At 41.6% G+C, this 23,889-nt stretch overlaps 1 protein-coding gene across 5 annotated transcripts in view; it reads right to left on the bottom strand.

Annotated features, from left to right (window-relative positions):
• The window catches only part of ACOXL (acyl-CoA oxidase like), a 356,730-nt gene that overhangs the window by 175,131 nt on the left and 157,710 nt on the right, over positions 1 to 23,889 (bottom strand). For all 5 annotated transcript variants that reach the window (XM_045979259.1, XM_045979255.1, XM_045979257.1 and 2 more), the window contains one exon: positions 8,813 to 8,929. In XM_045979259.1, the coding sequence (XP_045835215.1) occupies positions 8,813 to 8,929 (117 nt within the window). The remainder of the gene's footprint in view (positions 1 to 8,812; positions 8,930 to 23,889) is intronic.

Raw genomic sequence — 23,889 nt, 5'->3', positions numbered from 1 at the left:
AAGAGGGGTCTGGCTGCTCCAAGAAGCTTATCAGGGGCCCCTTATTCAAGGAGAGACTCAGAGAAGGTGTCCTGGAGGAGGGGACAGCCTGAATTAGATCTCAAAAGAGACTATGAACAGGCAGGGAAAGGAAGACAAAGATGTGAGAGAGGAAACGTGGAGGCAAGGTAGGCAGGTTGCTTGTGAGGCAGGTCAAAGCAGGGCAGGGGTGAGTATGGAGCCTCAATGTGGAGAAAAGAAGGCACAGGAGTGGGGTGGAGGTTGGCAGGGTCCAGGCAGAGGAACATGCTTCAAGGTGGCGGGAAGGAGCTTAAGTTTATCCAGTACAGAATTTACTGGGAGGCCCTGGGAGGGTCCCAGCAGTTAAGTATTTAGGTGTGGTTGCTGGTGGAGGATGGATTTGATGAGGGACCAGGCTGCATATGAAAGGCAGGGCACAGGAAAGGGAGCCGGGGAGGGCGCAAGTGTGGTAATAAGGAGGGAGGACCTTGAGTAATCTCCACGTGGGAGGCACACTTGCCAGAATGTGGTAATTGGTGGGGGGAGGACACCTGAGTCTCTGGGGTGAAGGCAGGCAACAACAGCTGCCACTTACTGAGCATTAATGGCCACCACGGGAAGTGTTCTGCCATCACAGTCAGTGGATAGAACATAGAGGGCCTGAGAAGGGCAGTGCAATGTACATGTCCAGCAAGACCCGGACTCCAAGTGCCCACCAGGGTGCCCCCAAGCCAGGAAACATGCAGGGCACCATCGGCACTCAACAGTGGGGAGCAGGCCTTGGATGTCCCAGGCCCCATAGGAAGATGTTAATAAGAAACCTAAGGATGGTACCCATGGCCAAAGACAGAAAAGAGGAATCCTACCCAGTCACATGGGCCACTCAGGCAGGACAGTTGGCTGCTGAGTCCTCAAGGCCTGGAAAGATGCCTGACACACCAGTCATATAATGAAGGGAGGAAGAGACATGTCTGCCACTTCTGGAGAGGGTAGGTAGGGATAAAAGCCCTGGCAGGCTCCCCAGGAGCCCATCATATTTCTTAGAGGCCCTCACCATGCCAGCCCTTACTGCATCAAGTTAGCCCTGCTACCCAGCACCTGAGCAGCCAGTGGGGAGAAGGGCATCAAGTTTCCTTCCCCTCCTTGTTAAAGGCAGGAGAATGTGAGTGATGCAGGGTGAGGGCAGCTGGGCTCACTAAGGGCTAGACAGGTCCTCCCTGTCTCCAGGCCTATGGAAGCAATTGGGAAGAAAGGGGATCCCTGCAAGGAGCTTGCCGACTGCTACTGCCAAATCCCAGAGAAGGAAGGCACTGCCTGCTCTGTGTGGCAGGGACCGTGTCTGACTCCAGCACTAGCCTCAAAAGCAAGGTTGCCAGATTTAATAGACAGAAACAGAGGATACCCATTTAAGTATGAATTTCAGATAAACAATGCATAACTGTCAGTTTAAGTATTGGGATATACTTAGACTAAAAAATTGTGCATTGGATATCTAAAATTCATATTGGGGTGACTGTATTTTATTTTATTTTTATTTTGTTTTAAAGATTTTATTTATTTATTTGACAGACAGAGATCACAAGTAGGCAGAGAGGCAGGCAAAGAGAGAGGAATGGAAGCAGGCTCCCTGCTGGGCAGAGAGCCCCACGTGGGGCTCGATCCCAGGACCTCCTGGGATCTTGACCTGAGCCAAAGGCAGAGGCTTTAACCCACTGAGCCATCCAGGCGCCCCGGGGTGACTGTATTTTAGCTGCTAAACCTACTGGCAAGGGACCATGTAGTTACTGAGTACATAAATACATATGCACTGGAAGAAGCTATCCCCCACATTTCTCTTACCTGCCTTTAACTGTGAAGTGAAGCTCTAACTATTCATGTCTTGTCACATTAGAAGGGAGGAGAGGCAGGGCCAGCTGACCTAGCTGGTGGTCTGTTTTTCCTGCTCACCAAACTCCAGAACCATACACTTAAGTTCTAGAATACTCTATGAGAGTTTCTCTATGCTTAAGGATGACCCAACACACTGAATAAACATCTGATTCAACAAACTTGAGGTTACCCAGCCCCTGAACCTGAAGCCAATTGATTGGCAGCACGATGATACCCATGGGAATTTGGAGACAGGGTCTACAAACAATGTTTGATAACCTTTTTAATAAAATAGGTGTGAAGTGGGGAGAGGTATACTTAGTATAAGATTTTGCCATGTTACAACCAGCTTCACTGAACTGTTTCCTCATATGTCAGAGAAGGGGATATAGGGGCTACAAACTAGAGAGAAACAGGAAAGCCAGAATATGTCACAGAAAACAGTGGCTTCTCTCTAGGCTTGTTTCAAAACACAGACCATCTCTTTCCCTCCAGATGATGCATTTCTTCTGGAAGATCCCAATAACCAGATTTTCAGTGGGTCAACCCCTTGCTGCAATTGGGGGATATACAGAGAGAAACAAAGAGGAAGCAGCAACAGAACCACAATGGGGACCCTGAGCAAGGCCAGAAACCACAGAGGGTACAAAGGAGGTGAAGGTCAGGAAAATCTGGTATGTCCATGGGTCAATTAGATTGACAGCTCGACGGGACGTGGACCTGACCCTGTCCTGTTCAGTACTGTGCCCTGCATGGTACATGGTAGGGATTCTGTGATTATTTTTTTTTTTTTAGGATTCCATTATTTTTTATTGATTAATTTCCATTAATCACCTTTCATTTCGTCCATTGAAACCTTAAGCTAGAATTGTGACCTCTCTATTTCTCTGCTGTTGACATTTGGAGGGTATTTCCCTAAAATCAAGAGAAACTTTAGTGTTTACTAATACTAGCAACACAGCACTTATAAAATGAAGGTAAATTAAGCTTAAATCAAGATAAAAAATATATAGATGGGGCGCCTGGGTGGCTCAGTGGGTTAAGCCGCTGCCTTCGGCTCGGGTCATGATCTCGGGGTCCTGGGATCGAGTCCCGCATCGGGCTCTCTGCTCAGCAGGGAGCCTGCTTCCCTCTCTCTCTCTCTGCCTGCCTCTCTATCTACTTGTCATCTCTCTCTGTCAAATAAATAAATAAAAAATTAAAAAAAAAGATAAAAAATATATAGAGCTGAAGAAAAACGAAACACGCTGTACATACCGCACTTCAGTTGTACATAAAGATGCAAGTATATATGTGTGCATATATAAACTTATAAATGTGGAATACATGGCAACTCTTTGTTATGTGGTCTATTAACTTCCTGTGTCATGGATTGTGAATAGTGAACAAAGAAGTCATTGTGTAGATGCACTTGCCTCTCTGTAATAGTTACAAATAACACTGGGCAAAAAATTCAAAGAAGAAATTTATTTTCCTTTGCCATGCAGGTGAAAAATCATCAGGTTTCATATCAGGTTATTTTGATCCATTTTAAGTTTTCATAATAATTTAATACTGCTGCTTTTTATTTGTTAGTGAAGTTTATTTCTAGGTCACACTAAGAAGCTTCCCAAAAAGCTCCTGTAGTTCTCAACTCTGTCTGTGCACTAGAATCACCTAAGGAGCTTAAATACATACACTTCAGATTCTTGGGAAAAAGAAAAAGAAAAGAAATACAGGTAAAAGTTGAGAAGAGATAAAATGAAATACTAAAAAAAAAAAAAAAAATCAATAACCTCCCCCAAAAGAAAGAATTATAGTCTTATAAGTTTACATTACATATAAAGTGGTAAAATTCAAGGTGGGTACTGGCAAGATAAGGATATACATTATGACACCTAATGTACTCACTAGGAAAAACAAAGAGGGAATGAAAAACCGAGAAAAGACAGAACAGAGCAAGTGGCAAAATGGTAGACTTATTAGGAATTACAGTAAATAAAAATGAGTTTAGCATTCCAAATTAAAAGATTACCAAATTGAATAAAAACCAGGACTTCACCATATGTTATTTATAAAACTCTCACAATGGCACATGTAGGTTGATATAATGACAGATCAGTTAAAATAGAAGGGTGGGTAGAGATAGAGTAGGAAAACACTTGGCATTAGAAAACTGGTATGATTATAACAATAGCAAAGAAAGTAGACTTCAAGACAAAAAAAAATTTATCAGAAACAAAGAGAAACATTTAATGAATATAACAGGCTTAATTCCTCTAGAAGATATAATAACCCAAAATCTGTATGTGCTAAATAACAAAGCTTAAAATACACTAAACAAAGTTAGCAGAAATTTTTTAACAATACATTATTATTTTATAAAGAAAGGTTTTAGACCAATGAGCTAGAAGAAGTTAGAAAAAGAAAGCAAATTAATTCCCAACTAAGTTGAAGTGAGAAAATAATAAAGAAATTAAATCAGTAACAGAAAATGGACAAAAATGCAAGAAAAGCATTCAAGACAAAAGTATATTATTTGAAAAGACTATCAAAACCAATAAACATCTAGAAAAATCGACCCTTAAAAAAAGCCAAAAGCTGTATTAGGAATAAGAAGGGTTATCACTACAGATCCTATAGACATTAATATTATAATAAGGAAATATTATTAACAATTTAGATACATTTTACAAATTAGAGGAAAAGGACAAATTCCTGGAAAAGCACAAATTAATAAAACTGACAGAGAAGAACTTGTTAATCTTAAGATTCATATTTGTTAAGGATGTTAACAGGGTAATCAAAAATCCTCCTATTAAAAAAAAGTCCAGATGGCTTCTTAGTAAATACTACCAAATTTAAGAAATAATACCAATCTTATAAAAACTCCTTGAGAAAATATAGGAGAAGGGACCACTTTCTAGTCACATTATGAGCACAGTATAACCCTTATACCAAAATCTAATAAGGACATCTCAAAGGAAAGAAAATTACATTCTTCACAAGAAACACACAAATCCTTATATAAATATTACCAGTTTGTATCTAATAATATAAAAGCATTATAATACATCATGACAAAGGATTTCAAAGAGTGCAAATTAGGCTCAGCATTTGAAAAGTAATCAATGTAAATTGTTTCATTAACAGAATGAAGAAATCTCAAAATGGATGAAAGATCTTAATGTGAGATAGGAATCTACTGAAATCCTAGAGGAGAACATGAGCAGTAATCTCTTTGACCTCGGCCACAGTAATTTCTTTCAAGACACATCTCCAAAGGCAAGTGAAACAAAAGCAAAAATCAACTTTTGGGACTTTGTCAAGATAAAAAGCTTCTACAGAGCAAAGGAAAGTCAACAAAACTAAGAGGCAGCCCACAGAATGGGAGAAGATCTTTGCAAATGACATTACAGTTAAAGGGCTGATATCCAAGATCTATAAAGAACTTGTCAAACTTGGGGCGCCTGGGTGGCTCAGTGGGTTAAAGGCACTGCCTTCGGCTCAGGTCATGATCCCAGGGTCCTGAGATCAAGCCCCGCATCGGGCTCTCTGCTCAGCAGAGAGCCTGCTTCCCCCACCCTCTCTCTACCTGCCTCTCTGTCTACTTGTGATCTCTGCCTGTCAAATAAATAAATAAAATCTTAAAAAAAAAGAACTTGTCAATCTCAACACAAAAAACTAATAACCTAGTCAAAAAATGGGCTGAAGACATGAACAGATAATTCTCCAAAAAAGACATACAAATGGCTAACAGAGCCATGAAAAAATGCCCAATATTAGCCATCAGGGAACTACAAATCAAAACCACAATGAGATCCACCTTATACCAATTAGAATGGCAAAAATTAACAAAACAGGAAACAATAAATGTTGGGGAGGATTTGGGGAAAGGGAAACTCTCTTACTCTGTTGGTGGGGATGCAAGCTGGTACAGTCACTCTGGAAACAGTATGGAGGTTCCTCAAGACATTAAGAATAGAGCTTCCCTATGACCCAGCAATTGCACTACTGGATATTTACCTCAAAGATACAGATGTAGTGAAAAGAAGGGGCATATGCACCCCAATATTCAAAGCAGCAATGTCCACAATAGCCAAACTGTGGAAGGAAGCAAGATGCCCTTTAACAGATAAAAGGATAAAGAAGATGTGGTACATATACACGATAGAATATTATCCAGCCATCAGAAAGGATGAATAACCACCATTTGCATCAACATGGATGGAACTGGAGGGGATTATGCTAAGTGAAGTAAATCAAGCAGAGAAAGACAATTGCCATACGGTTTCACTCATATGTGGAACATAAGCAACAGCACAGAGGACCACAGGGGAAGGGAGGCAAACCCAAAGGGGGAGAAATCAGAGAGAGAGATGAATCATGAGAGAATTTGGACCCTAAGAAACAATCTGGGTGTTTCAGAGGGGAGGAGCGTGGGAGGAGGGGGGAGGAGGGGGTAAGAGGGTGATGGGTATTGAGAAGGGCATGTGCTGTGATGAGCACTGGGTGTTATACTTAACTAGTGAATCATTGGACATTACATCAAAAACTAATTATGCACTATACACTGGCTAACTGAACATAATAAACATAAAGAAAAAAAAGAAATCTCACATGATCAGCTAAGTGAATAGAGGGAAAAATTAAGTCAAAATCCAACATCCATGATAAAAATACTCAGCTAACTGAGAGTGGAAGGGAACGCCCTCAGTCTAATAAAAGACACCCACAAAAAATTCAATTACATTTCTATAGGATATTAAGAAACAACTGACAATTAAATTTTAAGAAGAAATTTCATTTGAATAAATTTAGAAAATGTGAAAGATCTCTACACTATAAATTAGAAAATATGCTAAGAAAAATTAAATTCCTATATAAATACAGAGATAAATCATCTTCTTAGATTTGAAAGACCCAGCATTGCCCAAATTGTTTAATAGATTCCACGCAATCACAAACAAATACAATCAGCCTTTTTGTTAAAAAAAAAAAAACAAACTGATAAGCAGGTCCAAAATTGTACATGGAAATGCAAAGTTCCAGACAAGTCAAAACAGCCAAGACAATTTTGAATAAGAACAGACTTAGAGGGGCGCCTGAGTGGCTCAGTGGGTTAAAGCCTCTGCCTTCAGCTCAGGTCATGATCCCAGGGACCTGGGATCGAGCCCTGCATCGGGCTCTCTGCTCCGCAGGGAGCCTGCTTCCTCCTCTCTCTCTGCCTGCCTCTCTGCCTAGTTGTGATTTCTCTCTGTCAAATAAATAAAATATTTAAAGAAAGAAAAAAAAAAAGATTTATAAAGAACAGACTTAGACAACTCTTACAACCTGATTTTTTTGGTAACAGTTTTGAGACACTTAAAATATTTCAGGATACAGAGTAACCAGAACCCTCATGCATTGCTCAAATGAATATAAAATGGCAGTTCCTATAAAGAAAAATGGCAGTTTCTATAAAGTTAGACATACACATATCCATCATCCAGCAAGTCCTCTCTAGGCATTTACTCTAAGAAAAAAAGACTTGTACCAGAATATTCACCGTGTCTTATTCATTGCAGCTAAAATTCTAGATGCAAACCAAATGTTCAGCCCTGGGAGAATGGATTAAAAAATTGTGTTTATTCACTTAATGTTACTACTCAGCACTAAAAATGAACAAACCATCAACAATGTTGAGGAATATTAAGACATCATGTTGAATGAAATAAACTGGATGCACAAAAACTACACACTGTATGTTTCCATTTACATGAAGTTCAAGAACTGACAAAATTAAGCTATGGGAATAGAACTCATGAAGGTGGTTGTCCCTGCTGTAGTGGTGAGGGGAGGGCCAACTGCAAAGGTGTAAATATTTTATATTTGGTTTGAGTGTTCATTACACACGAGTATATGCTTGTCATTGAACCCTAAAATGACATAATATATAAAATGACAAATGACACAAAATGACAAATACCCTAAAGTCTGTACATTTTACCATATGCAAATTGAATCTCAGAGAGCATCCAAAAATATTTTAAGTCAGGTGTTGGATGTGAGTGGTTCACATTTTCCTCTGGGTGGCTTAGATTGACTGATCTTTCATGTTACCTGAAGCTCAGTCTGCAGGATTTGTTGTTTGAGAATCTTGGAATCCCAGGCTTGAGCACAGAGGTGCGCCCACCCAAGCCCCTCCCAGCCAGGCCGGCAGTAGCCGGGCAGCCCCACAAGCCAGCAGCACACCGGATTTGCAGGCCTTCCTGATTACCTTCCTCTTATAAACCCTTGCACCAGTGGCCATCAGTGCAGTAAATTTCGAACACACACCAATTCTAAATTACTCTGAAATTAATACCCTAAGAAGCGGGATTGTATAAGGAAGAACACAGGATAAGGGTCCAGGGTTTGGAGGTAAATTCCCAGGGCATCTACTCCCAGACCCTGTGATCTTAGGCAAATCCCCAATTTTCTGTTTATTAGAAGGTGGGGATGACACACAACTGTTCCGGCAACATCTCAGGGCTTTGAGGAGCTATAGCTGAGAGGCATAGAGGGAGGCCTCCTATAAATGCAAGGCTCCAGGTGAATTTACAGTACTATTACCACTGTTTTATGCAATAGCCTGACTCCTACCTCCCTCGCCACGTAATACACACACTTTGACCTATTTTTATAAATTAGAACCTTTGTTAGAGGTCGAGAAATTTTAACAGCCAAGAATGTTTCTTTCAGAAAATGGAGAAATGCTGATTCAAGGCTTCTCAGATTCTCTGTGGATTCCATCCCCCAGATATACAAACAATCACGATTTGGACATCACTTTTAACCTGAGCGTCAGGTTTTCACCACACGGACTCTTACCTGCTTCCAGTTAGAAGACAAAGCCCCTGTCTGCCTCTCCCCTCACTCCTTACCAATGCCAGGCAGGATCTCACACTCATCTTTAGAGAGCAAACCCTGACAGCCAACTCACCTGCTGACGAAGGTCAAGGCCAAGGCTGTGGCCAGATGAGGCATCAGCCGAAGGGTCTGTGTTTGGTGCTCAATGATCTTTACTTCTTCCTTGGCCTTAGGCCCAAACTGCCTCCGGCTAGAGAGAATTAAGCAGACACAATTTTTATCAAAATTCAATAGGTAACATCATTTCCCAAGCCAAACGTGTCAAGTAGCCATTTGCCTTTCAAATCCTTCAGGATACAGAATGCCTGAGTCTCCTAAAATGTGGTTAAGATAATTAGATATCGAAAGTTTCTTAGGACAGTCCAACAAAAACCTTTCCAGCTCTTCTGGAAATTAATCTTCCCACCATGGAATATTTTTTAAAGCAGCCTATCCACTTAATTAATACACAGAGTAATTTTTACTCCTTAACATTTACATGGCATTTTACAGTTCCAAGTGCCCCGTGATCATTAATTATTCAGCTTTACTAAGTTTGTGACATAATTAATAGGATGGGAGCAATATCCGAGAACATATTTCAAAAGGACATTCTCAACAAGGAGGCAACGCTGACCCTGGTGCTCCTGTCAGATTCACAGGCGGGTCATTACTTTCGGCCCACCTTCATCCCCCCTTGCAACTCTGCAAGGAAAGGTATTCACATCCTGCCTCAAATCCTATGCTTTATGAACAGCGGCCACGTTTTGCTCTGAGGCAGTGGTATCGGGGCCAACGGGGGCCCTCCTCAGAGCGAATCATGAAGTGACCTGAGATTATCCCCACAGGCAACTAATCCTCTGAATCCCCGGCAGCGGGCTGTGGAGAGCTGGGCCTGACCGAACTCACCCCCAGCACACACACACAGCCCCATGATGCTCTGGGCTTGGCAGCCTCCTGTCTTTGAATGTCTCTGACCTGCATGCTGATTTATGAAAGAACATCTCGCACGCACATGCCTGCACACACAAGCACAGGTGCACGCACACCCGGGCATACACACACAGGTGCACGCGGTGCTCTGTTACCAAAGAGGCTTGTTCTTCAGGCAACAGTGAGGTGAGGCTATTATCTATCTCTCCGTTGCAAGGAGAGAAGGGAAACAGCAATGTTTAAAAATGTCTATATTTGATAGACTTTCTTAAACACAAGTTGATGCTTTAATACTGTCTTTATTTGTTCTTAAAAGAAGGACACAGTGATCTTCTTAGTGCGCACGGTGTCTAGAATTCATGGTCTCTGCTGTGTGGGTGGGAGGGGGTGAGGACTTGCATGGCCAGAGGGGCATCTAGGGGCAGCTGCTTTCCAGCTTTACGAGTGCAAGCTTGTTGTCTATGTGCACAGACTTCTCCAGACACGGTCTAACTGCCCCACCGTTGGCTGTCCGAGGTTCACCCCCCAGCTCTGCCTTCGGTCCATCCTAGTGCACTCCAGCAGGTCCCAGATGAGGCCTGGCAGCCTGTAGGGAAACCTCTCGGCTCTTACTGGAACAGTGTGAAGCCAGTAGGAAAATCATGGATCCAACAATGGCATATCATGACGTCAGGTGATTGAAAATTCCATTTGTCCCCACTCTCTCAATTTCCTTTCTCAGATGCTATGATTAGACTAGCTTTTTCTATGGTTGCTGTAGCTAAAATTTTCTGTACTGAAGGCATTCACTGCCACACAGGACTCACTCCCCTGAGGGACATCTGGACACCTGCTCTGTGGCGGCAACACCACTTTGGGTGCCAGTGTCCACCAGGGTCAAGGAGGCAGAGGCCCAGCTTTAGAGCTCAGAGCCCTGGACTCAGAGAGAATGAGACCAGGTGATGTGGTCAGGAGAGACTTGCGTGTACCCCCCAGCCCACTCTGTCAATCACCAGTATTTTCTACTGTGTTGTTAGAGGGAACTTCAACCACACAGCACCGGAAAAAGATGCCCCTGATCACAACACCTTTTAGCTTCTCTTCTGCTATAAAATCATTACAGTAGCAACACCACTTTAGACAGCGTCCCATCAGATTTTCTGTTTTGGTGTGAAGTATCTGTCTTGGCCCCACACATAGTGTGAACGAATGAGTGAATGGATTTTGCCAGTGAGGAAATGCAGATGAAGCGCCACCAAGATGCCCACTCAAGACTTCAGGGAAGGTCTTTGGAAGACAGATCTGACCCCTGACCCGGTGTGCCTCAGTTTCCCAATACAGCCACACCTTATAACTGTCCCATTTCCTCTTTGACCCTCACAGTTCAATTAGGATGACAGGTGCAGAGTGGAAAGAGGTCCCCAGGAGCGCATGTGGCAGGGCTCAGGCCTTTTGTTGTGCTGTTAGGGAGGAAAGAGTTTCACTAGTGAGCCACCATAGACTTCTCAGGTAATTTCACTTAACTCGGGAGGTTACACAAGACTCTGAATTTCCAGCTTTTCTTGAAAACTAGGAAGATCTGGCAATTCTGGACCCCCTCCCCATGATTTGGTCCCTGGAGCTTCAAGGCTGCTGCCCACTCCATTTGGGGCATGCTTCTTCCCCAGAGTCCCAAGAGCCCTTTCTGCTCGCTGACATTACCTGCAGACCTGGAAGGCACTGTGTCTTCAACTCCTGCCACAAGGGATTTCTTTTTTTCATCCACAATCAATTTACATCAGCATCCTAACCTGTTAATTAAGTTCTGGGCTTATGATATATGGCCAGATGTCGGCATTCTCTACGAATCTATGAATTCATTAACAGAACTAGAGAGTGAAACGGAACAGCTCTGGCCAGCTCAGCCAGCATGAAATCCAAATGCTTCAGCTTGGCATTCAAGAGCCTAGTTTGGCCTTACTTGAGTGTCCCAACTGTTTTTCCTGCTAAGCCCCTTCAGAAGCTTCCTGTCCCGGGACTTTGTCCAGGCAAGGCACTCATCCAACCTCACTTGGCTGCCACACATCCTATTTTTGGTGGCTTAGCCAATGCCCTCTCCTCCCATTGATACTTTTTCTCGCATTTGTGACATGCCCTTTCAAAAACCAAACCAAACCAATCAAAGCAGGAAAGCTACTTCTCAGAATGCCCTGAGCATTTCACCTGTGATGCCTCCAAGATGGGAACACTTCTACCTTTCATGCTGGCATCATGTGCAACCTGTACTGACCACATGTTTTGATGCACTGACTTCTGAAGCCTTCTTTACTGACCCTTGAGGGACTGGCCCTCCCAGGGCTGGCCAGTGCCTGCAGAGAGCAAGAGACCACTCTGCCTGTCCATCTTTCCCATACAAACTCACCAATCCAGAGCCCACAACGCCAACCATCTCCTTTACTCTTTTACTCTGGGCTACTAACCCCCAGGGCCAGGTACCAGACAACAAGGGACAGCTCCTATGCTCCAGAACCTTCTGAAATTACTCAAACTAGCCAATCCAAAACCTGCTTAGCCTGCTTGCCCTTCCTTCTCCATCCTTTCTCACAGAAACTACAATAAAGGCTCTTGTCCAAGTTTCCCCCTTGCTCCTCCTGCCTCTCAACCATCCCTGGTGCCTCCCTATACGGCCTTGCATGGCATGGCACACCCCCTCTTCTTGGGAACTGTAACAAGCTATCTTTTTAATGGCAGTCATCCCCTGATCTGTTGGCCTCACCATACCTGAACAATATTAAAACCTACGGGGCCAGCCCTTTCTGTCTTGATGTGCCCCAGTTTGGCCAGGGGTGAGTACTCAGGAAAGAGAAGGCAAGATGACAGAGGGAATATCCCACCATCTCCTAGGAGTTCCAATCCAACTTCTCCACCCATCCACCCTTCCATGTCTCCTTGGAATTTCACTTGTGACGAGATGTCCCAATAAAAGGCCAATGGTCAGACACTGGAGTGCTTATTGGAAGCCAGCAGGGAGTTAGGATGGGGATGGAAGATGCAAAAAAGATGAGGAATCCACCCTGCCCTTGTGCCCCACAGCCCACCCCACCACTGGTTTGTTTAGCTTTGCTGTTTGTTTTCGTTTTTGTTTTTTTTTCCAGGGACCAGACAAAATGAGTGGGCAGAAGGCATAGAGCGCCACCCACTTTCCCTCCCCCTCTCTGGCCCAAGACAGTGACAATCCCCGAAGCACTGAGCTGAGGGTTCCCTCTGGCTCCTCACCCATTAGATGTGTTCTTTGGCTTCCTTAGAACAAAAGTGATACTGAAGTCTAGTGACCCTTCTCCTACTCAGAGATGCAGCCAGAGGTCATCCCTGTGACTACCACTATTAGCCTCCAAACTGGCAGCTTAGCTCCAACAGAGGCAGCAGAGGGAGAGGGACTCAAGTCCCTGTGCTCTGAGAGGGTGTGGCCAGTGCAGGCACCCTGCCCTGCTGCTGTGTGGTCACACTCCTGTTTACACTCTCGGGCCCAGCAACGGCACTGTGGGTCGGGATGGTCTCCGCCCGACTTCTGGTTGCCAGCATCCTGGCAGGGTGACCTGAACGCAGCTCACAGGGCTGTAATCCCTGCAGCTGGCCAGCAATTACTGCCGGCCAGACCTTTTTACTGCTCCAGCTTATGATCTATATGGGCACAAGATTCTTCCTGTCCTTTTCCGCTGCTAGGTTACTATTTTTCTTTAAAAACATATGTAAAGGCTATATTTTTCTCTATAATCATCATTTTTATTTCAGTGCTGAAAAAAACCTCAAGACACTGAGCTCAAATTTTTCATGCTCTTTAAAAACAAAAAGGGACGCTTGTGCATACAGCAATATCCATGAGAAAAGCAAGCCGCGGCTCTGAGAATGCTGTGAATGATGCCATTTAAAATTATAGATTTGAAAAGCTATTTCTGGATTCCAGCAACTCATAAGGCATAGAGGAAACATCTATTTTGGGTTGTTTTATTTCATTCCCACTCAATTTTGAACACGGCTGCTTAAAGCAACATTCATGGAAAGTGACACGCTATTAATCACCAATGCAGCTACTGCGCGCGCAGCCTCTGGGGGAGGCCGTGCTGCCTGCCTTCCCATCTCCCTCTGGTCTCTTCTCCCAAAGGAGGCCAGTGACCTACTAAAAAGATAATTGCTTTGCATGTTTCCTGCTCTGCAACATCATTGCATCAGTCTACTCTGAATGACATCCAGTCAAATTGGAAGAAGGAGAGGAGCTTTGTGGCTGGGCCTCGTCCTTGACCCTGAGACTTCTTGGTGCAAGCTGGTTCACAGGCATCCCTGCTGCCAGTGGGAGGAAGGACGAAACCTTCCCCCTTCACTGTCAAAGTGCTGACCTCTGCAGACAAAAGCTGAGCAAATTCCTGGGCCCAGGCCACACTCCCTGTGGCCACCTTTCCTCATTAATCTCAGCCACAGACAGGCTTCCAGGGAGCCTGTGAATGCCCCCAACGGATGGACTACTGCACCCCATTCCCACTGGCACCCAACAGATGCCCTCCAACCACTCAGAGAGCCCACAGGCCATCTATCCCTGTTTCTCCCCTTCTCTGAGATGCTCCTGGACAGAGAAACTCATAGGGAAACTATGTTACAAAGCAAGATACTTTAATGCCACAGGTCGGACCCAGAAGATTTGGTTCAGCTGTCCAGCCAAGATGTAAAAAACCTGGTTTCTTATTATCAAGTAATGTCAACAGACACCCTAACCGCAAGCCTCCCTGCGCTCAATCCCAACCAACCCCACCTTGGGGTCAAGCTTGGAATCATGGGGCCTGGCTACACACAACTTGCCTTTTTTTGGGGGGGGGTATTTGACAGAGAGAGAGAGATAGCGAGAGGGGGAACACAAGCACAGGGAGTGGAAGAGGGAGAAGCAGGTCTCCCTCTGGGCAGGGAGCCCAATGCAGAGCTCAAACCCAGGACCCCGGGATCATGACCCAAGCCGAAGGCAGATGCCCAACGACTGAGCCACCCAGGTGCCCTTCCATTTTTTTTTTTTTAACTGAGCATTTAATTTGTCCTTGGGTTCTGACAAAGCAATCCTGCATTAAAAGATAGGGCTCTTTTTTTTTTCTTTTCTAAAAGATTAACAAAATCAAAACCCCCAAGAATATAAAGCCCTCCTGAATAGGAAACTTGTGGGTCTAAAGTCATGGCCAGTACCAGGCAGGAACTAATATTCTGCTACCTGGACTGCAAAGACTGTCCACCTTATAAATGAGCACTGGAAGAGTAGTGCCAAACGGAGCAGGCCGCAGAACCATAAGGGATTAGAACCAGGCCATTCCTCCCAACAGTGGATGGCTGATCCCCAGTGGAGACACCAGAAACCCTTCAGATAAGGGACAATACAAGGCAGAATAAACCTGCAGTGTTGTTTCCATATTTCCATCGAGTGGGCCACTTCCGGCCAACATTATAATCAAGGATAATAACAATTATACCCTGACCATGAAGGTCCAGTAGAACGCCAGGTCTGGATCACTTTGAATCTGAAGACTGGCCAATTCCAGGTTCTTCTGTGAGGGTTCACTGACACAAACAAGAGTGGATCTGACCCAGAACACAAAAGTTCAAACTCCTTCACAATAAATAACAATAACGTGGCTGCCTCTCACTGAACTTGTTCTTATCCTCTTCTTGTGCCTTATGCTTGTCCTCTGGGGACCAACTCAACACCACACCAACAGAGGCATCACAGGGGAGAGGGCAGGAGATAGTGGTTAAAACCCAGACTTTGGAGCAGACAAACCTGGTTTGCCTACAGACTCTGACGCCTGCTATGTTAACCTGAACAAGTTACACAAACTCGTTGAGCCCATAAAACAAGGCTGACAATGGTGCTAAGGACTAAGTGGGATATTGCCCATATGTGTTTAGTACAATGCCCGACACATAGTAGGTCTTCAAGGCATAGCTGGTGTCATCATCACAGTCACTACCATCATCCCAAGTCCCTAAAGTTGATTTCTCTTCTACTCATCCTTGTTTTAGAAAAATCATTTTAATATTCCCCCCAAAATCACTCTGTGTCCTTTAACCCCAAAAAAGGCACCAATGTGTTCTGCATCTGTTGTAAGAGAAAAGTCTCTTCCACCCAACCTTAAAGATAATGAAATCACTGACAGAAGAGAAAATAAGCTGTTTACTGATGTGTGCTTCTGTGTGTATTTGTGTGTCTGTGTGTTGGTAAGCATATGAAGCTTTCTAAAAGCACCTGCCAGGGCGCCTGGGTGGCTCAGTGGGTTAAGCCTCTGCTTTCAGCTCAGGTCATGATCTCAGGGTACTGGGATCGAGCCCCACATGGGGCTCCCTGCTCGGCAGGGAGCCTGCTTCCCCCTCTCTCTCTACTCGCCTCTCTATCTACTTGTGATCTCTCTATATATACCAAATAAATCAAATCTTTAAAAAAAAAAAAAAAGATTCTTTAAAAGCACCTGCCAATTTTATGTACCCAAGAACACCAGGCAATTTTCTTCTTCCCGAATTCCAGGGAAGGAAAACAAGGTGGACAAAATAAAACCAGAGAAGTCAGGGTGGGCAGGACCTTCTAGCACATCAGGTTGCCATAGAAGCAGCAGGTTCTTTCCAGAGTCAATCAGTCTACCCTAGAGAGGAATGTGAATATTATTCAGATGGTTCTCACACAAGGGAAATTAATTTACTTTTCAGAATAACAGCCTCAGTAATATCTATGAGTGACATGGTGGTTAATGTTAGTCGTCAGAACTGTGATTCCTTGAGATTGTCCTTAAAAAAAAAAAAATCTTATCCTAATGAATGCAAAACAAAATTACAATGGTGGGAGATGTGGAGCCATAAATTATAGCTGAGACTTCCTGGGGTGGGCTAATAATTTCACTGTTGAATTATTTTCATATTTTAAAAAATTAGACATAGAGAGTCTTCCATCATCAGAACCACTGCTGAGATATTCTGGAAGCCTCCAGCACCTCCACTAGTAGTGAGGAAGCAAGAGGGCCAGCCACTTTGGGAACAAGCCTTCCTCTCCATTGCACAGCAGGTGTAGGGTAGATGTGTGTCCTGCCTGCCCCGACAGCCATTCGGAGTCTGCTGTCATCCTGGAGGCAGCAAACTAAGCCACTATGTATGTGCAGTGAAAGAAAGGAGACAAACACTGAGCTAAGGATTCTTGTGTCAATATTCTGAGGGATATTGTTCTATAGTTTCCTTTTATTATATCATCTTAATTTGGTTTTGGGATCAGGATGTGACTAGTTTCATAAAATGAATTGGAAAATGTTTCATCCTCTTCTATTTTCTAGAAGAGTTGTATAGAATTATTGTGCATTCTTCTTTAAATGTTTGGTAGAATTCAATAAAATTGTCTGGCCTGGAGATTTTTTTTAGGAGTTTTAAAATTACTAATTCAATTTCCCTAATAATTATAGGATTATTTAAATTGTCTTACGTATTAGGTAAAATGTGGCATTTATTCTTTTTGAAGCATTGATCCCTTTTATCAAAGTTTTCAGATTTATGTTTACAAAGCTATTCCTAGTATTCCCTTATTACCCTTTTGATGTTTTCAGTGTCTAAAGTAATATTCCATTTCATTCCTAATATTAGTAATTTGTGTTTTTTCTCTTTTTTTTCTTTGACAGTCTTGCTAGAAGTTTGTTGATTTTATTGATCTTTTCAAAAAACCAGCTCTTTCCTTCATTGATATTCTCTATTTTTCCATCTTCAATTTTACTGATTTCTACTCTTAACTTTATTATTTTATTCCTTCATCTTCCTTTCAGTTTATTTTATTCTTCCTAGGTTAAAAGGAGTGCTTACATATTAATTTGAGGTGGAGCTTAGATATTGATTTGAGACTTTTCCTCTTTTCTTATGTATGCTACAACTTTCCCTCCCAAAACTGCTTTAGCTGTGTCACACAAATTTTGATATATTGTATTTTCATTTCCATCTGGTTCAGTATATTTTTAAAAATTGTGCTTCAGAGTTCCTCTTTTCACTATACTACTTAGAAGTGTGCTGTATAGTTTGCAAGTTTTAGAGGTCTTTCCTGTTATCTTTCTGTTACAGATTTCTATTTTGAATATACTGTGGTCAGAAAACACACTCTGTATGACTTCAATGTTTAAAAATTTGTTGCAGTTTCTTTCATGATACATCTTATATGATATATCTTGGTAATGTAAGGCACTTGAAAAGAATATGTACTCTACTTTTGTTTGGTGAAGTGTTTTATAAATATCAATGTTTTCTATATCTTTGCTGATGTTCTGTCTAGTTGTCAGATGAATGTTGAAAGAAGGATGTTGATATCTCCCACTATAGTTGTGGATTGGTCTATTTCTCCTTCCAGTTCTAACAGTTTTCAGTTCTTGTATTTTTCAGCCTGTTGTGTTTTACATGCACATTTAGGATCGCTATATCTTCTTGATAATTTGACTCTTTTATCATTATTAAATGTCCTTCCTTGTTTTTGACAATATTAAATGTCCTTTCTCGTCTTTATAATTTTTTTTGATCTGAAGTCCACTTTTATGAAATTAATAGAGCCACTCCTGTTTTTCTTTGGTTACTCTTTGCATAATGTATCTTTTTTCATTCTTTCACATTCAATTTGCATATATTATTATATTTGAAGTGAGTTTCTTACAGATGACATAGAGTTTGGTCATGTTTTTATTATTTTTTATTTTTATTTATTTATTTATTTTTAAAATTATTTTATTTATTTGACAGAGAGAAATCACAACTAGGCAGAGAGGCAGGCAGAGAGAGAGAGGAGGAAGTAGGCTCCCTATGGAGCAGAGAGCCCAATGTGGGGCTCGATCCCAGGACCCTGGGGATCATGACCTGAGCCGAAGGCAGAAGCTTTAACCCATTGAGCCACCCAGCCGCCCCAGTCATGTTTTTAAATCTACTTTGCCAAGTTCTGTTTTTTAACTGAATTATTTAGACCATTTACATTTAATGTAATTATTAATATGTTAGAACTTAAGTCTGACTTTGTTGTTTTGTTCCCTCTGTTTTTCATTTCTCTGTTTTATTTTTCTTACTTTTCTTTAGATTACTTAAACATTTAAAAAAATTCATCCTTGAGTTATCGGTACAGTTTTCTTTTCTCCAGATTAGGTGATTTCCATTGCTTTATCTTCCAGTTCACCAATTCTTTGCCCCTTCCATTCTGCTGTTAAGACCATAGACTGAGTTTTTTACTTAGGTTATTATATTTTTCCATTCCAAAATCTCTACTTGGTTCTTCTTTATATCTTCTATTTCTTTGCTTAGACTCTTCATTTCTTTGTCAAGACTTTTTTTCTCTTTCCATGTTTTAAGTGTGCTTGTAATTGCTGTTTGAAGCATTTTTATGATTGCTACTTTAAGATGTTTTTCAGATTATTCTAACAGCTTTGTCGTCTCAGCGTTGTCATCTATCTATAACCTTTTGTCATTCAGTTTGAGATCTTCATGATTCTTGGTATGACTTAATTTTTTAAGGAAACAGGTACATTACATTTTCATATTATATTGCCAGACTCCAGGTCTTATTTAAACCTCTGAATTTCTCTGGTCCTACTGTGGCAGGGAAGAGTCATTACTTATAGGTGGACATAGAGTCCAGATTCCCCACATGGCATCCAAGGACACCTAAGTAAGGGGGTGAGCTCTTCTTTTTGTGTAGGGATTGGGAGTTCTACCTTTCCATGTAGTCCACAGACATGGCAGTGGGTAAGGTGTCATTATTGCTGAGTCGTAGTGAAAGTTCTAACTCTCTACTCAGCCTCCTCTAACATCACCACAGCAAGAGGTAGAAAGATGGATAAAGGTAGATGTCTAGGCTCTCCACATGGTCTCTACTGACAACACAGGATTGGGATCTGTTTCCTTCCTATGAAATTACCAGGTCCCTGCTTGGCCTTCTCTGATACCACCATGGTGGCAGAGATGGTGAAACTCTAGGTCCCTCACTTAGCCCTTTTGGCATGTGTGGAGTGGGACCACAGTTCTTTCAGTGGTGTTTGACTGAAGTAGAACAGTAACATCTAAAAGTTTTATCTTGTTAAATGTCCTTTTCCTGTCCTTCGTCTAAAGAAAGCAGACTTACTTGGGCCTTTTTCTTTTGTTTGTTCTCATTGGTATTACTGGGTTTTCAGCTTTATCAGTTTGCAGTTTGGGATACATGAGGCAAAAAAGAACAAGGGAACACCCCACTTTGTCACTCCTCAGGTCTCAAGGTCCTTATTGTTTTGCTTTCTTGTCTCCGCCTTTCAAGGTCTTTGTATGTTCGTTTCTTATGTAATGTCCAGGCTTTTCAGTCCTTAGTGGGAAGATTAGAGAAAAGTACATCTACTCTATCTACCAAGAAATGTAAAGTCCTATTTTAAGTTTCTAAACATGACTATTTAGATTTGAATTTCAGTAAGTTTATCTGTTAGAAGTGTAATAATTGACTGATAACATTAGATTTATTTAGCTTCCATATACATAAAAAAGACAGAGAAAGAAGATCATGTATAGATGTTAATATAAATATAAATGTCATATTTCCTTTAATAAAAAATCTCTTAAAGATGTATTGTTAATTTAAGAATTATCTATAAATAAAGAAATAGTATATGGTTAATGTGTGCCAAATTATAGATATATTAATGTCAGAAAAAAATAAAATGAACAGGTATGTGTGTTACAATCAAGTATCTCCAATGCATATTAATATATTTGACTAGTAATATATATGGAGAGTTTTATATCCTGATTTTCTGCTTTTCTGATTTCACTGTATGCAACTTCTCATGTTATAAAATATCCTTGAAGTCACAATCTTAATGATTATTACCTTAAGGCAACTTTCTAAAAAAATTAGTACTGGACTGAAAAATGTGAACTTTTTTTAAAGCTCCTGTCACATATCACCAACTCATTTTCCAGAAGGGTTGAACCAATTTTTATTCCTTCTCCCAGTGTATAAGCTTGTCCATCTTACACATTTCTTCCAGGTCTGGGTATTGTCCTCTCAAAGTCTTTGCTAATTTAATGAAGTAAAAAAATTATCTCATTTTAACATGGCTCTCTTTGATTACTAATGATTTAATTAGATTATTTACATATTTACTTACTGGCTGCAGTTAGGTCTTCTTCAAATAGTTATAAATCATGTACCCATTTATATAGTTTGATATTAATATTTTTCTTATCTATTTATTGAGACTTTTTATATATTAAGGAAATTAAGCCACTGTCAGTCATATTTGTTTAGCTATTTTTCTACTATGTCATGTTCTTAACTTTGCTTTTTTTTTAAAGATTTTATTTATTTATTTGATAGAGAGAGAGACAGAGAGACAGCAAGAGAGGGAACACAAGCAGAAGGAGTGGAAGAAGGGTAAGGAGACTTCCCACTGAGCAGGGAGCCCTTATGCAGGGCTCGATCCCAGGACCCTGGGATCATGACCTGACCCGAAGGCAGACACTTAATGACTGAGCAACCCAGGCACTCCTTAACTTTGCTTTTGAAACATGAACATCTTTAAATTTTTATATAATCAACTTAACACTTTTGCTTTGTTTTTTTGTTTTTTGTTTTTTTTTTCTATTTGGAAGGTTTTTTAAGACTACACAAATGAATGAGTCACCTTTTCCCTTCATCTATACTATTTTATGGTTTATTTCAACATTAGAAATAAGCAGAGGTGAGAGATGTAGGTCTACCCCAGTGGGATACAGGAATAAATCTACCAACATAGTTAACTGTAGCAAGTGCCACTATGCTGACCCAAAAAGGATCTATGAAGGTGAACTGACTCTTGTTCACATATGCTTAAAATAGCCATTCCCTGGTCCCAGACAATTCCCTTGATCTTCCTCCTTCCAACTGACTTGGCAGACAAGTCCTTGCTTTAACCTCTCTCCCACTTCAGTCTCTAATCTGCCAGGAAATTAATGCAAGGTCTGAGCCTCTCTAAACACAGTGTTTTCCAGTCATCCTTTTTCATCTTTGATTCTAAAACTGAAATAATAAGTAAAAACAAACTTTGCTATTTTGCTGGCAACAAAATATGTGCCTTCAAGGAATATTTATTTAAGGGCAAAAAATCTTTTTGAGTGGGTCTATGTTATAATAACTACCCCCCCTTCCCAACAAAACCTAAATAGTCCATCCTCCATCCCACCATTTCTCTCTGCCCAGTTATTGGGCCTCATTTATGTCCTGAATCTAGATGTCAGGTTTAGGATGAACACATCTGTCATCAGAGCTTAGAACACAGCAATGAAAAGTACCCTCAGCTGGAGTTTTCCAAAGAATCTTCCATTGGTTTGCTGCCTTTAGCCACAGATAGACCAGCATGGCACCAATTACATCTGCAGTTTCCCCAGGACTTCATTTCAGGACACTCTTCCTTCACCACCCAGCTTTCTCTGCCATACTTTGCCCACAAATGTCTGTCTAATCTGTTACTTGGCTCCAATGCTCTCCTGGACATTCCCAAAGGGCAGTGCTGTCATCCAGGTTATGACAAGCTTATCTCATTTCTTTGTACTGATATATCCTTGCACATAATTGAAATGAAAAAGAAAATAACCTGATGGTTGTTTTCTTTACAAAAAACATTTCCAAAATTAACAATTTATTATGCCTGTGACAAAAATAATTCATCTGTTTTGCAAGGAAACTGCCTGGAAATAAGCTTCCACAAGGTCATTTGAGTTTTTATGTATGATCTTAAGATACTGGAAATTATCCAAATCATGGGATGCCAAAGAATGCAATACAAGGTGATGGTTGGGTGAATGTATTTCAAAGAGGTTCAGGGAGGCTACAAGAGGCTGGACAACAGAGATCCTGCCAGAAGTCAAGCTGTCAGGGTTCTTGTACCACTTCTTTTAGGACTGAACCTGAGATAACAGCACACTTCTAAACTTTGCTTAAAAAGTAAACTCAATTTTCATCCCTAACTGGATTCCACTCCTTTTGCTGACTGCATACAATGGTACAGATATATAAATGCTTCATTTAGTCAGTAAAAATCATTTCATTTTTTAAATTTCTTTTTTTTAAAGATTTTATTTATTTATTTGACAGAGAGATAGAGAGAACCAGAGAGTACAAGCAGGGGAAACGCCAGAGGGAGAAGGAAAAGCAGATTCCCCTTTGAGCAGGAAGCCCAAGGTGGGGTTTGATCCCAGGACCCCCGGATCATGACCTGAAACAAACAAAGACAGACACCTAACCATCTGAGGCACACAGGTGTCCCTGTAAAAATCATTTCTAAAACAGCATCTAAAGTTTCTGGAAATTATCCGAAGGGTTTTAAGCAAATGGAGAAACCTCAACTCAAGAATATCTCAACTTAAATCTCATTTGAGCCACAACTCACTCACATCCACCTCATCCACCCCCAGTAGCTCAATGTGATGGAAGCTGTACTCTGGGCAGTCACAGCCAAGAAGATGGGGAACCCTCTTCCCCTAGCTTGCAGTAGGGCTATGATTTCATGCAGACCAGTGGCATCATATTGCCTTCACCCCTTTACCTCCAGCTTCATATTACAGAAGCTCTGTTCCAAATAGTTACAGCCAACAGAACTGGGGTTCCATTCCCCCACTCAGCCCCCAATCACAGGGCAGAGGCTCTACTCCAGACACAGCAGGTCAAGAACACTGGAACCTAAACATCACTGTCCCAGCTTACTTCTAGAATAGCGGTCTCATGCTAAAAAGGATAAACTGAGGAGCACCTGGGTGGCTCAGTGGGTTAAGCCTCTGCCTTTGGCTCAGGTCATGATCTCAGGGTCCTGGGATCGAGCCCCTCATTGGGTTCTTTGCTCAGGGGGGAGTCTGCTTCCCCTCTCTCTCTCTGCCTGCCTCTCTGCCTACTTGTGATCTCTGTCTGTAAAATAAATAAATAAAATCTTTAAAAAAGGATAAACTGAGAAAATGAGGGAGCTTCTGATGAGAAAGAGAAGCAGATCATAAGAACAGAGAGCTCTGCATCTTTGCCTGAGGAGTCTAACTTTATTTAGAACAAAGTGTGGAGAAGATCATGCCTCTGAGTGTTATTTAAAACAATGGAGATCATGGAGGTGAGAAATTAAGAATTGTTATTAGTTCTATAACTCTTTTAGCAACAGACTAAAAGATAATAAGCTCAGCAAGATGGCAGATCAGCCAGAAAGTTAACAGAAAGAATGAGAGAAAAGGATTGTTAAGAAAGATCCTTGGTGGTTAGAGCAGCCTCAA

This window comes from Meles meles, chromosome 15 (genome assembly GCF_922984935.1).
Source record: "Meles meles chromosome 15, mMelMel3.1 paternal haplotype, whole genome shotgun sequence".
Taxonomy (NCBI): domain Eukaryota; kingdom Metazoa; phylum Chordata; class Mammalia; order Carnivora; family Mustelidae; genus Meles; species Meles meles.
This window is presented reverse-complemented; position numbering and strand designations above follow the sequence as displayed.